The sequence below is a fragment of the Eulemur rufifrons genome, chromosome 18 (assembly GCF_041146395.1).
Source record: "Eulemur rufifrons isolate Redbay chromosome 18, OSU_ERuf_1, whole genome shotgun sequence".
Taxonomy (NCBI): Eukaryota; Metazoa; Chordata; class Mammalia; order Primates; family Lemuridae; genus Eulemur; species Eulemur rufifrons.
In genome coordinates, this window is record NC_091000.1 from 7,056,432 (window position 1) to 7,074,704 (window position 18,273).

Genomic DNA, 18,273 nt, shown 5'->3' on the forward strand with positions numbered 1-18,273 from the left:
AATAATACAGTTGCAGGGGAAAATTTTAAATATAAACTGGGCAAATCCTACTATATCAGATGATGGTCTATGGAAATTAAAGAAGGAAAAATAGTCAAACTTCAAATACCCTTATAAAATCTGTTTTCTGCCCTCTTTTAAATGCCTTTCGTGTCAAATTCCTATTAAGTTTGATACATGGCCTACACACCAAAAGCAAATGTAACATACGAGGCTATCCGGAAAGTATCCAGCCATATGATATGTTCTCATTATAGTAAAAATGGCTGGATACTTTCCGGACAGCCCTCGTATATATGATTATGAATTTGAATAAAATCAATATTGTATAATATCAAGGGTAATAAAGAAATAACAGAGAAATGTATCCAAACTTTCCATTAACATCAGAAAAGTACTAAATACATTTTTGTGAGATCATGTTTCCCACTGTTTCTTTCTCAGTGAGTACATGTATAAGACACAGGAAGACGGACAGGCAGATACCCTGTAGTACACATGCTAAGATTCTTTTATCTGGTACCAGTGCTATGGACACTCCACCCAGGAGGAAGAACCATTGTTTTTCCTCTGTGAGGATGACACACTGCATCTGTACCAGGTGTTTTATGGGTAGTGTGAAGAAATTTTAATCATCCATCTCCCTCTTATGCTTAATTTTTGTCATGAGCACACAGTGTGTGATACATAAATCAATATGGTAAAGTCAGGACTGGGGTATTCTGTTATTAGAGTAGCCTGTGATCTGACAATAGCTGCCCCCTACTTTTCACATAGACACTTGTGTGAAGAAAAGGAAGAATGGAAATCTCCATCAATACCAAACTTGTTTAAGATAAGGCACAGCTTAACAGACAGCAAAGAATGAGCACAGTGGCTATAGAAAGCCCTATTACAGCTTGTGCATTAGGCAATGGAGAGAAAATCATCAAAAATGAGTCAAGTAAAATTCGAAAATTTTCTGTTTCCAATCTCACAAAAAAAGTAGGGTAAAAGGAAAAGTGACACCAATATGTTAAAAAAGTTTTTTAAATGTTATATGTACTTAATATGGCATTAATTTGTCTTATACAAAAATCTATAATACACTACTTGAATATTTTTCAAGATCAATAGCCTTCCCAAGATTTTTCCTTCTCTGTTATACACTTTAACCCAATAAAATTAGCAAGTTTAAAATCTCATGTATTACAAATTTTTCATTCAAGAGCTATCTCTCCGAACTAGACTTTAAATCTTTTGGGTAGTCAAAAGGTCTTAAATAGCAATGTTCATTTTACTGAAAAATCAATACTTCAATAACATTTACATTTTAGGTGAGTATACAAAGAATGTACCAAGGTGGCAAGGAACCATGGGAAAAAATCTAGAAATCACAGCGATACAATGTTACAAACACTACTAGTTGCCTACTGCAATGGTATGAATGAATCCTCCAAAGTTTACATATTGCAAACTTATTCTCCAATGAAACAGTGTTAAGAGGTGCGACCTTCAAAAGGAGATTAGGTCACGAGGGCTCTGCCTCTAAGAATTGATTAATGTTGTTATTATTGGGAGTGAATTCCTTATCTTGAGAGTACGTTTGTTATAAAAGTGAGTTCTGCCTGCTCACGCTCCCTTGAACACTCATTCCTCATAGGATGCCTTCTCCATGGGATGATGAAACAAGAACACCCTCATCAGATGCAGCCCTTTGCACCTGGACTTCCCATCCTCCAGAATTGTGAGCCAAATACATTCTATTTATTACAAATCACCCAGTCTGCAATGTAGAGTGGCATAAAACAGAGTAAGATACTTACCAAAAGTCCATTCTCCTTTTCTTCTTTACAAAGAGACTGTCAATATTGTTTGACAGTGCATGTACTTTACTTCTCAGCTTCTCTTACAACTAGAGGTGGCCAAAAGACAGTTCTGCCCAGTAAGATATATGTGCAAATCTACTAAGGATTTCTGAGAAAGCTTTTGTTTTGGTTTAAATGTGTTAAGGCAACAGCTTCCCCTCTCCTTATTCTTCCATCCATGAAATCAGACATAATGCTATGGAGGAATCAGCCTTGTTGCAACAAGAAAGAAGGCCATCCAAACAGGGACAGAAGAGGGCAAACTATGGCTCTTTCCTGATGATATGATCTTATATCTAGAAAGCCCAAAGATTCTGCCATCATACTGGAATTGATAAACAAATTCAGCAAAATCTCGGGTAACAAAATCAATGTACAGAAATCAGTAGCATTCCTATATGCTAACAACAGTCAAACTGAGAACCAAATCAAAGACTCAGTACCCTTCACAATAGCAATAAAGAAAATAAAATACCTAGGAATATATTTAACTAAGGATGAAAAGACCTCTACGAGGAGAACCATGAAACACTGAGGAAGGAAATAGCAGAGGATATAAACAGGTGGAAAACCATACCATGCTCATGGGTCGGCAGAATCAACATTGTTAAAATGTCTATACTACCCAAAGTGATCTACAGATTCAATGCAATCCCTATTAAAATAGCAACATCATTTTTCACAGATCTAGAAAAAAAAAAATTCTATACTTTGTATGGAATCAGAGAAGACCCCATATAGCAAAAGCAATCTTAAGCAAAAAGAACAAACTGGGAGGTATCAGTCTACCAGACTTCAAACTATACTGCAAGATATAGAAACTAAAACAGCATGGTACCAGCACAAGAACAGAGATATAGACCAATGGAACGGAACTGAGAACACAGATATGAAACCATCCACATAAAGCCATCTAATCTTTGACAGAGCAGACAAAAACATACACTGGAGAAAATCCTTATTCAATAAACGGTGCTGGGAAAATTGGATAGCCACATGTAGAAGACTGAAACAGGATCCACAACTTTCACCACTCACCTCTCACAAAAATCAACTGACAGTGGATAACAGACTTAAACTTCAGGCATGAAACTATAAGAATTCTAGAAGAAAATGTTAGAAAAACTCTTGTAGACATTGGCCTTGGCAAAGAATTTATGAATAAGACCCCAAAGGCAATCACAGCAACAACAAAAATAAATAAATGGGACCTGATCAAATTAAAAAGCTTCAGCAGAGCCAAGGAAACTATCACTAGAGCAAACAGACAACCTACAGAATGGGAGGAAATATTCACATGCTACACATCCAATAAAGGGCTGATAACTAGAATCTATATGGAACTCAGGAAAATCAGCAAGAAAAAATCAAACAACTCTATCAAAAAGTGGGCAAAGGACATGAATAGAAACTTCTCAAAAGAGAACAGACTAATGGCCAAGAAACATATGAAAAAATGCTCAACGTCTCTAATCATCAGGGAAATGCAAATCAAAACCACAATGAGATATCACTTAACTCCCATGAGAATGGCCTTTAACAAAAAGTCCCAAAACAATAAATGTTGGTGTGGATGTGGAGAGATAGGAAAACTCATATGCTGCTGGTGGGACTGCAAACTAGTACAACCTCTGTGGAAAGTAATATGGAGATGCCTCAAAGAGCTACAAGTAGAACTACAGTTTGATCCAGCAATCCCATTACTGGGCATCTACCCAAAGGACAAAAAGTCATTCTATAAAAAAGACATCTGCACTAGAATGTTTACAGCAGCACAATTCACAATTACAAAGATGTGGAAACAACCCAAGTGCCCATCAATACATGAGTGGATTAATAAAATGTGCTATATGTATACTATGGAGTTCCACTCAGCCACAGAAAACAATGGTGATCTAGCACCTCTTGTATTATCCTGGATAGAGCTGGAGCCCATTCTACTAAGTGAAGTATCATAAGAATGGAAAACAAGCACCACATGTACTCACCATCAAATTGATATTAACTGATCAACACTTATGTGCACATATAGTAGTGTTGGGCAGGTGGGAAAGGGAGGAGGGGATGGCTATATTCACACCTAATGCATGTGGTGCACACTGGCTGGGGGATGGACATGCTTGAAGCTCTGACTCAGGTGGGGCAAAGGCAATATATGTAACCTAAACATTTGTACCCAATTAATATGCTGAAATTTAAAAAAGTAACCTAGAAAACAGAAAAAAAAAAAAAAAGAGAGAGAGAGAGAGAGAGAGAGAAACGCCACACTCTAAAGATGATCAAGTGAAAAAAACAGAGTCTGGGACGTTGATAACATAATGGAGTTCTGTGTTCCACCATCCCTTAACTGCCCATTGGTATCTTTTGGTTATTGGAGAAAAATAAATTCTTATTTCCTTAAGCCACTGCAGTTAGATTTTTGTTATATACAGTTAAATCCCATTTTAACTGATACTCTCAAAATAGTTGGTAAAATCATCAGAGACAGAAATAAAATTCTTCTATGGTTTTTGTATGGAGATACATATATAAATCATTATACTTTCAAAGAAAAAAAACTATATAGGAGAACCCTTAGGGAAAAGAAACCAATGAGAAAAGAAGAAAGGTGAATTTTTTTAAATTTGTGAAGCCAAATAGTAGTGAGGGTAAATAATGATAGCTCTGAGACCAATGGGAAGTAGCAATAATTCTTATTTTAATTACATCTGAGTCATTAGGATGAGGTTATGTTTAATATACATTAATGAACACAATAAGAATTTGAGTTATTATACTTAAAATGCTAATCTGCAGGAATCTAGACCATTCACTTATGAAGACAACCTCATTTCTTTAGTTTACTGAATAAATGATAAGTTAGTATTCTCTGCTTGTGAAATTACTGGTTCCTAGCACACTGCTAGGTAAAATAAAATAACAGAATTAATAATACATATTATACAGTTGATTTATGACATGTCATTACTTGACATTCTTAAATAATGTATGTTACAGGACTACTTAATATATGATGCAGCATATGACTTTAATAAAATGAAAATGAATCCTAAATAAAAATTCTGATTGGGATATTTCAATTACTCAGAAAAAATTATGAAAATTAATATTGCAAGTGTTCGTTTTTACATATAATAGAAAGGAATATGTAATATAGTTAATAACTTCAGAAGCCACAGAGCCAAATGAGAGACTCACTTCTGCTTGTCACTCAACAACTTTATTTAGTTATGCCAATTATAGTATATATGTGTGGAGTTTGTTGAATGGCTTATTTTTGTGGTAAACAATGACCTTTGTATATATAAAATGGGGACAACATGTAAAACAGGAGAACATGAAACTGAAATTTAAATATAAAAGAAATAAGAAATGGAAAAATAAGTCCAATCCTAGAAATTAAAATGATTTCCCTACATAAATTCAATAAGTAAAAATATACCTCATGGTCCAGAGCATGTCTTGAAGGAATACATTAGAACAAATGCATTAATGTTGCTTCCTGCACTTGACATGTCTTGACATGTCTTGACAATCCACTAGATTGTCAGGTAGGCATATCCTAGAAATCAACTGGTCTAGCCTCAGACTAGGACAAGCTGCAGCCCAATTGATTAGATCTGAATAAATGATAGGGTCAAAGCGCCTTGAGCAGAGTAGGCTGCAAATATTGCTGACTCACAGGTATTATACTGTCTGCCAGATGGAAAATAATATGGCAGAAGTGACTTTTAAACATTTACCCTGGAGTGGAGAATAATAAATCCACAGCTCCAAGGGGAAGCAAGTAATCAGCAGAGAGAAAGCTTGTCAAGTATAAAATCCTTAATTATTTCAGATATACTACAGTTTGGTCTATGGGCTCTAGCTTCAAAATTTTACATCTGAGAAAAAAAAGTCTAAATGAAAGAAAATGTGTTGTGTCTATAAATAATTATTAGAAAAAATAATTTAAACTAAAATTATATTTATTACTTGATGTTGAATTTTTTCCCCAAAATGTTAACTTGAAACTTTTAATTGGTTTAAAGGAGTTTCTTGTATATATTTAAAATAGTTTTGGACAGAGTATTTCTTAAGAATGAGTACTCTATGTCAGTCAGTCACATTTTTTGAAGCACCTCTGAACATTCCATTGAGTTATATAATTGCAGTTAAAACAGTTCCTGAGACATCTGCAAGCAGCTGTTGACAGATGAGAAGATAAGCTTACAGGCCATGTATTGTATTTCCAGCTGTTTTAAATTTAAATTAACATTCTTTTGTAATTTCCTATCTTGATGACTATGATGACAAATTCAGGTTTGCAAAGGCCTAGAATCCAACATGATTTTTGAATAGGCCAGGTGCTTAATTATTCATTGATCTCAATTAAGCATGTGAAAGTATTTTTTTGTTTGCACTTTTTTCCTATCAGTTCTGAGACTTCTCATCTAACTTTCTCTAAATCCTATGAGAAGTCTCTTTCTCTGTTCAATCTAGTTACCATTTTCCAAACAATTAGAGATGGTCAGGGGTCATTCCCAGACGATTAACACTTTTAAGACGTGGAAGAGACAAAATGTATAGCCTTATCAATAGACAGAACCTTTATTTATTTGAAATACGCATATTGAATGAGGCTTATTAAAGCATGTATAAACTATAAACATAACATTTTAAAGGAACCCATCAGCCAAGCAAAAAATGTTGGATTATAAAATTTAAAAATTATATAAAAATACAAGTTAACTCTATGGCTCAAAAGATTAAGGACACTATAGTACAAATTTATAAAGTCATTTCATAGTCAAGGGCTTATGTTATTAATTATAAAAGTCTTATAATGTCTTATAAGGCCTTTCACATAAGGCGGAAAGTCTTCTTTTGATAAGCAAAAGTAAACTTTTAAAATTATAAATCGTTTTCTGATTTTCAGAAAAGAAAATAAGGGAACAAGAAGAAAGGCAGTGCTTTAGCAGGAAAGGAAAAGTTCCTAGTAGGAAAAATCCCTACTAGATTTTCACTTATATGATCGTTGCCAAGAACTATCCTGGGGCAACACTAGCAGTAAAGGAAGCTGAAAAATCAGTTTAAAAAAAAAACAAAAAACTGGGTTGATGTGAACTCAAACAAGCACGGTACAAAAAAGTGACATTCATTTTAAATATTTTTATCTTTAATTCACTAAATTATGTGTCACTGTGTGTACACTACAGTAATGTAATAATTATGCTGTGATCACGTGGACATGACACAAAGGTGTGTTTTTCTAAAGTAAAACAGAACTGGGCTCCAAAAGAGTGGTCCTCACTGCTACCAATATTAAAAAGGGAAAAAAAATCTTGGATTAACATTTATAACATCATTATTTTCTTAATCTGTATATATGAAGCAGCTTTAAATTACCCAATTCTAAGTGTGATAGTCATGACTCATGAATAATTTTGGCCTTGATAAAATTCTAATTTGGCATGAACAGACACCAAAATTAAAAGAAAGATGTTGGACTCAAGGAGAACAAACAATGAATCCCTATCATCTCAAAAGGAAAATATGGCTCTGAGACAAAAGGATTAGTTTGTTTTTTAGGGAAGTCATACATGTCATGACCCATAAGCAAACATGAATCCAAATAAGTGTTCTATTTTTCAAAACATAAACTTGGAAGAGGACTTTAAAAAGGATAAAGTAACTAAATACACACAACAGACACAAACAAAAAGAAAGAATTAAAAATATGCCATGGAGGCAATGATACTGTAGTAAATGAAACCATAGTGCGGTTTAAAACAGCCTCACATCTGGTATTTGATATTGAGTGGCTACTTCCAAGGAGCTTTGAGTGAGCGGAAACAAAAATCCCTTTTACAGATTATAGGAATTCAATCAAAGGATTCATGGCAGCTGTGTGGTCACTCCAGTTAAAAGAATTGACCATTTTCTTTAAAATTCCAGTCTGATTTAATTTGCCAAATTTATCCACTCTTTCTCTGGGGAGGAAGACGTGGGGGACCGATTCAATTATAAACAAAAGGGAAGGTGAACCATTTTCTCAGTGAAAGGTTTTAAGGTCACTACAAACACATCTTTTTAAGTGAGGTAATTATGTTTGCCATATCAGAAAAGGGCATTAAGCCTTGAATGCTCCTTGGCAGAGAAGGCAGGTAAGTGGTCAGCTTCCCATACTCCCAGCCAATCGCCAGGACGGAGAAAGTGCCGCCTGCCTCAGAGTGGCACACACCCATGGACGCATGAACCTTCCCAAATAACCATGGTGTCAAAGTCTGGTATTTTTTTTTTTTTCATAAATCTTTCCTCTTTTTTCCAGTATTTTAGCACTTTGGAACCAAAAGTAGTAATTTCATGAATATGTCTGCCACATACAAAAGAATATTAAATAAGCAATGTTATTTTAATCCTATTTCTGACCAAAAAAAGATGCACAGAACTTGTACTAGAAAAAGAAATTAGTATGATAATGAAAAATCACTGTGATGAAAACTACATTAAAATTTGAATTTGAATACTGTAACTGGGGAAATGTAATGACACTTAAATATAAAACTTCATTTTATATAATCACATGCAATTCTATTCCTGAAATAAAAATATTAAAATCACTTTAACAAAACAATCATACCAGTATCTGCATATAGATGTATATGGATTATACAGTATTATCTAATTTTCATTCATTTACTTACTGCTCAAGTGTCTATTTAATTTAGTCCTTTGTTCCAGATTGTCACAAAAAAATTCTCTGTTTAGAAATATGGTATCTGGTCATATGTTCCTGAAATACTCTAACTCACAAGTGTACTGGAATCCTAAGGAAGTGAGTACTTCCAAGACGTTATTGATAAAAATATGTCATCAGCTCTTCAAGAGCTGGGAAGCATGTACAGCACTGATTTTTAAGTTCCTTTTCCTGTCTGCTCACGTGCCCCCAACGCCCCCCAGGACTGCAAAGTGTTTAGCGCATGGCGACCCCACGATTCATGCATTGACTGGCAAACTGGCAAATAGAACCACCAAGCAAAACCAGCTGTTCTGATTGAATTAAAGTACTCAAGTAAACCAGACTTGCTCTCAGAGAAGGAAAGTATCTATTCCGTGATTCATCTCAATGACAGTACAGAGGGCACACACTTTGCTGGCTGCCATTCAGGAAGAGGGCCCCAAAGGAGCATTGCGATCAAAGTTTTCTAAACAAATTCATACAAGTTTAACTCTTGCATATAACATTCTACCACTGAATTTTCTTTATATTGTCTTTAGTGAAAGTATATTTTTAGTATTTTAAATATTCTGTGATGAGTTCACTGTAAATTTAGAACGCATATGTGTATTTCTTTTGTGACAATAATATAAAGACTTGAAATATAAAGACATGTCAGAGTAGCACTATTAGCATGTTTCATTAATAAACACTTAAACTTGAAAGTGTTCAAGATGAGTTCACAGGAATTTATGTGGCATTATAATAATCTTGTGTGTACCAAAGTACTTTTCACCCAAATGACCTAGGTATGAATGAAGCACTTTAGGGGATGAGCATCACCCCAGATTCCTTGGTTTGGTGGTCTATGGCCAGGGTTGCCACCCGCCAGGACAGGCACAAACACAAGCACCCAGGAGGGATGGAAACATATCAGAGGCAAAAGTACAATACATAGCCTCTCTACACTGAATGATTAAACACCCTGGATCTCCCCCGACTGTCTCAAAATTAAGTATCAATATTATATCTTCTTGCCAAATTTTAGAAATTAGAAGCTTATAATAAATAACATAATAAATTAGTTGCAAGGTGCTAGAGAATCACAATTCCTCTGCCTAGGGCAGAGTACTAATATTGCATAAAAGAAAGAGAAAACGGTAACTTGGAGACCAAGTTTTAAGGTAAATTAAATTACAAAATAAATGTTTAATAAAAACCTTCACAACTACAGAAGTCACAAACCACATCTTTCTAATCTACCCCCAAATATTCATCTCTTCCCCACCAAATGAGGACAGTGTCCAAATGAGGACAGTATGGGAACCAAACTCATTGAGAAGTCTGCCTTTTAAACTCATAAGTATTGCTATTTGCCCAAAGTTGCACATCTGAATATTTCCTCTTTCAGTATGTTCATTTCCTAATAGGTGTCTTTTGAGTTTGAGTAAATTGTTCCACATTAAAAAAATTTTTTTGTAACAGCAGCTCCAAAGTATTTATACTATTTATTTGATAGTTTATCTGCCCCCCTCCCTTCCTAGTGTTACTGTTAGCAGGACTACCTTTAAGCAGATTTTAAAAGGAAGGAATTTCTGGGACACTTTAGGGTTACTGCTCTTTTTAATTTGCCAGCTGACCTACAAAGAAGTGTACACATAAATTGTGGAGAATGCAATCTCATATACTTCGGGTTTTTTCTTTTTTATGTTCTATTTCAATGGATTGTCTGAAAATTCTCATCCAGGCAAGAAAGAATACATAAGTCATGGTCGGCAGTTTGAAGAACTATTAAGAGGTGAATGCATGTGTGTGTGTGCATGTGTATGTATCTAAGCATGACTACTATTTACACTGCTTGCTCTGTTTGGAATGCAAACTACAATAGCAAAGATATCAGTTTCTATAATTTTATAAATGCATCCAGATAGCACAGTGATGTGGGCTTACATAAGTCAAACGTAATCACCATTATCAACATCAGTGATCAGGAGCATACAGAGGAGTTCAAATACCGTATATGGGCGGCCACCAGACTGAGAAGGGCACAGTCATGGCCAAACACTGCAAGAAACCCTGCCTTTGGAAATGGCTTCTGAGAAGCTTCAACTAGCTTCTAGTTGCTTCTTTAAACATTTCTGTGCAATGATGCCAGATTAAGCTCCTTAAAATGCCACTTGCAGCATGCCCATCAAGAATCTCTAGTGGCTCCTGTGGCTTTCAAACCAAACTCAAGACTTGTTCTTTGGATTCTCATACTTTCCACCATATGTCCCTCTGAGCCAAGGGAGTCTGCTCCCAGTTCCCCAAATACCCCTCACTATTACTACCTCTGTACTTTGCTGCAACTCTTCAATATCCAAAATATTCCTCCCTCCCCCATTTCGGTAATTAGCATCTTCTCACTTTTCACATTTGATCTCCTGTGATGCCACCTTGCCCAGGCCTCCCCACGCAACACCTAGAAGCCTACCCAACAGCTGACAGTAAACTCTCTTGCAAAATTTCTTATATTGTCTGGATTTATAGTTTAACTCATTTCTGGTATTTTTAATGAGTAAATTTCTTGTTTTTCAAAAATGATTTTAACCTTGTTACAGACAAAGAATCCCTCATTCTACATTTTTGGATCACTCACTGAACTGTAATTTCTTGCTTAGAATTGAAGCTGCCACTAGTGAGAATTGATTAAAATGTCCCTGAATTGAAGTAAATTTATATATAAGAACTTAGATTAAAAAGTACATACACCTGGTACTAGTTGGCAAAGTGGATTTAGTAGTAGCCACATGGCCTCCTTCTTGATTTCCTCAATTTCCTTTTCCTGCCTCTTCCAGGCAGCCTCCAAGGCAATAAATCAATTGAGGACGGCCTTTTGAAAGGAACAGTGCTACCATCCCATCCTTTACCCTGATCCCTTGGAACCACATGAGTCTTAGACGGCAGGATTTTGCAGGAAACCCAGTGTGTTTGCATATTAATATTCACACCAATACCCCCGCCCGCCCCAACAAGCAGGATATAGGGCAGCATCTCATGAATAAATACATTACTATTTCTTCAATGAAGTTTAGAAATATTTAAACTTAGAGAATAAACAATGACAATAAATAGCTTTATGTCAGTTCATATTAGGGTTATAGCACCAAATAATTTGTAAAAATGAGCTTTTAGATTTCAAAACTGCAAAAAAAAAGAAAAGATCGTGACCCCTTTCTAAAGCTTGATAAGCCTCTAGGGAAGTATTAGTTCAAGGAAACTGTAAGAATTCATCAGCAAAAAGGTACTTTAAGGTACCTATTTGATTGATTCTATGATGAATGCCCAATAAAACAAATTAAATAAAAACAATCTCAGTTCTCTAGTGGTTAAACATAAACTCTGGAAAAAAAAATCAATTGAGGATAGGAAACACCTGAACAATTGACAGGGGTAAATTTCAGAGGAAACAATTAAACAGACAAATCTAAAATATTTACAGTAAATTTTAGAATTACATTGTAAATCAAACTCATGTTTAATGTTCTCTGCTACACCTGTTTTTCTAACATGAAAAAAATCGGTGATACCTTAATTTCACAGTTTATGCAAATCTGAACTTACAAATATGTGTCTGTAACAAAAGGTGGGCCCATATAATATTTATAGAATGCATACCTACCAGGAATAATGTAACTGGTGAAAGGTCAAAAAATATATGCTCAGAAGTAGGAGGAGGTATAATGCTTCTGCCAACTAAAGCTTGTTCTTTTGAAATCCACTTATTTGTGAAAGGTCATTTGGCATAGGTAAAATCACAATCTTTCACTGAAGTCACATTAGCACAACTTAGAAAAACTGTCAGAAATTTTTCTTAAGCCCCTAGCTAAGCAGTCATTCTAACGATACTACTATTCCTACTATGGATTGGGTCATTTATGGTTTACCTTTAGTCAAAGGGACACCATATGGTAAAGTCTGGAAGAAAGTCCATGTTTATTTCAGTTTGTCCCACTGTGAGGAAGTGAGACCTAAATAAATGCAACAAGGTGGCCATAACTGCAAACTCAAATACAGTGGTTCTCTTCGCCTTCTTGCACATTGCTACAAGGGGCTGGAGGAGAACAGCAGAGGGACTGAGAGGAGTATGGATCGTGGGTCATGCACAAACTCCAAAGGCCCAAATCCATGACCACACCTCTCTAAAATACATATGCTGTTCGACTTACAATGGGGCTACACCCCAATAAATCCATCATATGGTAAGTCGAAAATGCATTTAATATACTGTAGAGTACTGGTTGTTTACTCCAGTGACCACATGGCTGACTGGCTGGGGCTCACTGTCCTGTCCAGCATGGAGAGAAAGTGTCTTACTGCATGTATATTGCTAGCACAAAAAAAGATCAAAATTCAAAATTTGAAATATGGTTTCTACTGAATGAGTATTGCTTTTGCACCACTGTAGTGTCAAAAAAATCCTAAATCAAACCATTGTAAGTCAGCGACTCTGTATATAATACAAAAGTGTTTAAAAAAGAAAAAAGGGGGAAAAAGAGCCCGTTGTTGTTACTGGTTAAGTCATCTGAATCTTAGGTTCATCATCCTTAATGAAAAGAATAATATCCATCTCATGGTAGTGGTAGGGTGGGGAGATTGGGGAAAGGATATATAGGAAACTCTCATTACTCTCACGCTAGCTCCTCTGTCCCCAAAAGCCCAAGTAAGAGTTGAGAAACAGCATTCCAGGTTGGACACATGGAGGTAACAAGGAGGCCAGGACCTCCCTCCCTCTTATCAGCCCAGAACTGGAAGTCCAGAAAGAAATCTCCCAAATCCACCACCCTCCACCGTTCTCAGCTCAACTTAAAAGGACAGGAATAGAGATCTACTGGTCTTAAAAATATGCCACTGAGATCAGTAACTACCTGCTTCCTATGAAACCATTTTGATGGTAACTGTCTCCTGAACAATGACTACCAATCAGGTATTCATTGTTCAGAAGAAAGAATACAAAGAAGTGGAAACTATGATGAAAGATGAATTGAGCTTTATGTCTAAAGCCATATATGGCCAGCATCACTAAGAGTAATGTCAGAAATCTCTTATAAGAGAGGAGGTTGACAAATATGCTTACTCATATATTCTAAGGAAAACTGTAAATGTTAACAACTGTAGACTTGCCATCTCTGGTTTCCCCATCACGTTCAGTTCAGTTAATTTTACTTTTGCAAACCGTAGTTTTCTAACGTTGACTTGTTTGTGCTAACATCCTTCAGAGGAACATGTTAGGACTTTTCAGTTAAGTCATACAACCACAAATAATTAGAAAAAGGAATCTAATAAATCAAATATAAGTCAAGGAATAAGAAGATCTTGATTCCTTTTGTGATTTCATCTCCAATCTTTTGTATGGCTTTGGGAATGGGGTGAAGGATGGGATGACTAACCTTGGTTCACTGCTTGAGAGATCTTCTGTATTTTGAAAATATTAAAAAAAAACTTATCTAAATGCAAATTACCAAAAATTTGCATCTGTTGGGATTATGTATATTTAGCATCTTCTATTTACATTCCAAAATATCTTCTTGGGGTTTATGTAGTTCATAGAAAATTAGTAATTGGTTCCTCCCCTGTTCTTCTCTACTGCTTAAACCTAAATGAGGTGCTTGTATAGGCCACTAGGGAGAGACATGGAGCCTCTGGATCAGTCTCTTGGCATTTGGATGGCAAGCTTCATAACAAGGACATAGCAGTTTCACTGAAGGCGGTAATGACACATGCCCTGTGAAGGCTCTCTTCGCTCATTGGGTAACACTTTAGTGCAGCAATAATACACTGCCTTGTGGTCAATGGAACTCAGAGACTTAAAATGATGTTTCATCACGTGGGGAAAGAACCCATATTACATATAGAATATCAACTCATATTCACCAGAGTATAAAAGACGGTTAAATATGAAAAGTAACATTTGCAAACAAAAATGCCTAGAGATTCTGATGGTACAGGGAATATTTGGTTACATCGCTAATGACGACAATTTTGAAAATTAAAAATAAACTTTTTGATCCTCCAATCCCACACCTATACGTAAAAGACACATAAGTGCACACAAGGGCACATACATTCAGGACTGATTCAGCAGTGAATGACTCTCATACAGGTAACTGGCTTATCAGGAAATGTCTGTCATTTTATTTCCTGCCTCCCACTTTCTTACTGTAAGCCAAAGTTGCCATAGACAATAGAGAGGTGTTGCTTTACTAAGTCACACTTTTCCTAGGTTGACTTTGCAGAAACAGAAAGTGAATAGGGAAAACACAATTCAAGGACCCAAACTACAGGAAGTGTCACTGGGTCCAACGCTACATTTTTGATATATTTTAAGGACAGTAAGATATTCACATCACTGTAGTTATAATAATGTAAATCTCTGCACTGAAAATTATTTTGCAATTCACATAATGCACTCTGTTCTGCAACTTAAAGTATATTGTTTTTTCTCAAAACGTTTTTCATTAACATCTATATTGAATTACAAATTCCAATATTTTAATCTTTCCCTAAAATTTAAACACGAAGTTAGTTAGCTTGATTTTTAAAAATTAGTCTTCTCAATCTTAAAGTGTATTTCAAAATATAACTGGGAAGGCAATTTCTACACATTGAGTATGTGTACACAAAGTCAACTGCAAGTTGAGGTAACACCCCACTGGTACTTCTCCACTTGCAGTCAGTTGAAATAAACCACTACTATCTAGTTCCAACAAGGGGTACTGTAAGTGTTTGAACTGTGATGGCTCATAGTCGGTCGAGTGTAACTTCTTCAGGAGTTCAAGAACTCTCCTAGGCATACTCTACATCCTTATGTCAGGTATGAACTTTTAAGTAAATATATATTCTTTTAGAAGAGCCAATAAGCAGGCACAATACACGATAATTCCTTTTTGAAAATCAGAATGCCTCAAAAGTATGTATCTTAGCAACATTTTTAGGCAAAAGATAAACACCTCTTATTTAAAAGCAAAACAAAACAAAATATCCCCCCCAAACCCTCAGTTTTCTGTATCTCATGATGAGATTTTTTAGAAATGCAGAGTTTATCAAGTTAGAAAAAAGCTTTGCGTTGCTTTTTTAGATTATGATCTAAATGGCTCTAATCTGCTGTTCCATCTCAACTTTAGCCAACTTCAAGTGAACTAAAGTCTTACAACCCTCAAGCGCGGCTACTAAATTCCCTTATACTTTTCCTAAAATCGCGCACGACGCCTGGTGTTCCCTCTGCTATGAACACTCAGGAAATTAAGCCTCGGTTGACTGGTCATCCTTGCCTCAGGAGCTGTTTGGAGTCCCACTCATCATCTAGGGACAGAAAAGAGCATTTCCCCACCAGAACGGACTCAGGCTCTCCTGAGCCCGACTAACTGGGCAGGGATCAAGACCCCCTCGTGGCAGCTGCAGAGACCGCTCTGAAATAGGTTACGTGATCTCTATCATTAGGACCTCTCTGGGCCCCTTCACTCGTGTAACTCGCTTTCTGTCTAGTAACAACTTTCTATTTCAAAACTGGAAAACTTTTCTCCAAGGAAGCGTGCACCGAGTCCAGTAACTTTGGATCCAGCGTGCACAAAGTTGAACAAGCACGTACTTCCCTCCGCGCAGGTTCTCGAGTCCGCCGCAAACCCACGCACGCAGCCCGCGCTGCACGCAGCCCCCCGGCCGGGACGGCGCGACCCGCGCACCTACCTTGGCCTCGCCGGCGTCGGGCTCCGAGTCGGAGAAGCCGAGTCCGGACTCGAAGGCGGCGGCGGCGGGCGCCTCGCGCGCACTCGGGAGCAGCGCAGCGGCGAGCAGGGAACACGCCAGAGAGAAGAAGCCCAGCAAGTGCATGGTGGAAGGGCCGGCAGCGGGGACGCCGGTCCGCTGTGGGGGCAGGGCCGGGGGCGCGGGCGCCCCTGCGAGGCTGCGGTCCCCTCCGCGTACTTTTGCCGGAGCTCCTCCCGGTGACCCCCAGCTGGGCGAGCGCGTCCGGGGCTCCCCGTTCCCAACTTTGCAAGTGCCGGGGAAGGCAACGGTTGTCAGGTAAAAGCCTCACAGGAAACCGGACATCCGAGCTCCCCTCATGCGGAGCCGGCGAGGTGAAGCGAGGCCGAGGGAGGACGGCTCCTCGGTGCGCGTTGTTTGGCGTTTTGGAAAGAAGGGGGAAGCCAGAAACACCCCGCGACGGGCAGCCCCTCCGAGCCCACCGAGCCCTCGTCCCCCTCCTCCGCCCCTTCCCCGCTGTGGAATAGGCCGGGCAGCGGGAGCTGCCGCAGGGGCGGTGGCGGCGGCGCCGGGGGCGGGCGGAGGGCGGCGGGGCGGCGGGCGGCGGCGGCGCCCGGGAGCTCCGCGGCGCTGGAGCCTCCTGAGCGCGGGGCTGAGCGGCGGCGGCGGCGGCGGCGGGCGCAGGGGCAGGGCATGGCTGACGCGCCCTCTGCTGCGCTTATGTGAGAGAAAGCGGCCGAGGGAGGGAGCGTGCCGAGCGCCGCTGCCCTCCCCTCTCACTTTCCCTCGGAAGCTCTCCCTGCAGCGCGCGCTTCCCTCGCCTCCTCCCGGGCGGCGCCACCTCCCCCGTCCCCTGCCCCGCGCTCCCTCCCCGCCCCCTCCCCTCCCGGCAGCGCCCGCCGGGGTGCGAGTCCGGGCAGGGGCTGCCGGCGTGCAGCCCGCTTTAGCGGCGACGTTGCCGCGCTCGGCAAAGTTGCAGCGGGGAGAAGGTGGGGACGGTGGGGAGGAGGGAGCCGACCCTTTGTCCTTGGCGGCTCCCGGGCTCCGGTCCTACTCCCAGCACGCCTCGCCCTCAGCATCTAGCTCAAAGTTTGGAAACAGCCCTGGAGTTGTGAAGTTCCAAGAGAAGGTCAACACTGTGGCGGGGACCCCGACGGGAGCTTGGAAGGGTCCCCTCTGTCCGTGTCTGGGTAACTTACAGTGGCGTGGGGAAGCAGGAACCACAGTGCTGAGAGTGCAGACTATTGGGATGGATGCTAGTGATCCCTGTGGAATTCTAAACTTCTGACAGATGAGGAGAAGGTCCAGAATCTTCATGAGAAGTAAAGAGACACAGAATCAGTTTCTGCAAGAAGTTGGGTTTGTATGAAAAAAAGGGGGTGATAAAAAGAAATGAGTGTTATACTATAGAAAGGAAATGACATCTGAAGAAAAGTGACTGCAGTTGCCCGTTGGAAAAGCACTCAGGGTCCCAGTTGCGGTGCTGGTGGCATTGGCTGCCTCCATGGGGCAGGGTGGGCAGGTTGCAGAGGACCAAGCTAAGGGGTTTCAACGGTGTGCAGAACATGAAAAGTCTCCCTTTTACTCCCAGAGTACTTTTAAATACAATGATCTTAGAGGTTCATAAAGTCTTAGATGGAGAGGTGACTGTCTAGGAGATTTGAAGTCCTGACCCATCATTTATTTGAAGGCTTAAATACCTCCAGAGACAAGAACCCGCCACTCTGTGTGGCTGTCCATTACCTTTATTGATGATCAACACTGTTGAAAAGTATTTCCTTCCATCTACCCATTGCTTTTGACTTCTGGAGTTGTACACAATAAACCTAACCTCACTTCCATATGAAAATTTCTCAAATATTTTGAGAATATCTGTCATGTTCTCCCTATGCTAACTTTCCTCCCAGCTAAATATCCCTTTTTGTTTTCCCATATCACATCTCCAATTTCCCTCATTAACCATACTGTAAGTTTGCCGTGTTC

The 18,273-nt window shown here is 38.9% G+C and overlaps 1 protein-coding gene across 1 annotated transcript in view; it reads right to left on the reverse strand.

Moving 5' to 3' along the window:
* Window positions 1-16,985, reverse strand: part of VEGFC (vascular endothelial growth factor C) — a 98,784-nt gene extending 81,799 nt beyond the window's left edge. The window contains exon 1 of the mRNA XM_069493341.1: window positions 16,273-16,985. Within this exon, the coding sequence (XP_069349442.1) occupies window positions 16,273-16,416 (144 nt within the window). The 5' untranslated portion in view covers window positions 16,417-16,985. The remainder of the gene's footprint in view (window positions 1-16,272) is intronic.
* Between the last annotated feature and the right edge of the window lie 1,288 nt (window positions 16,986-18,273).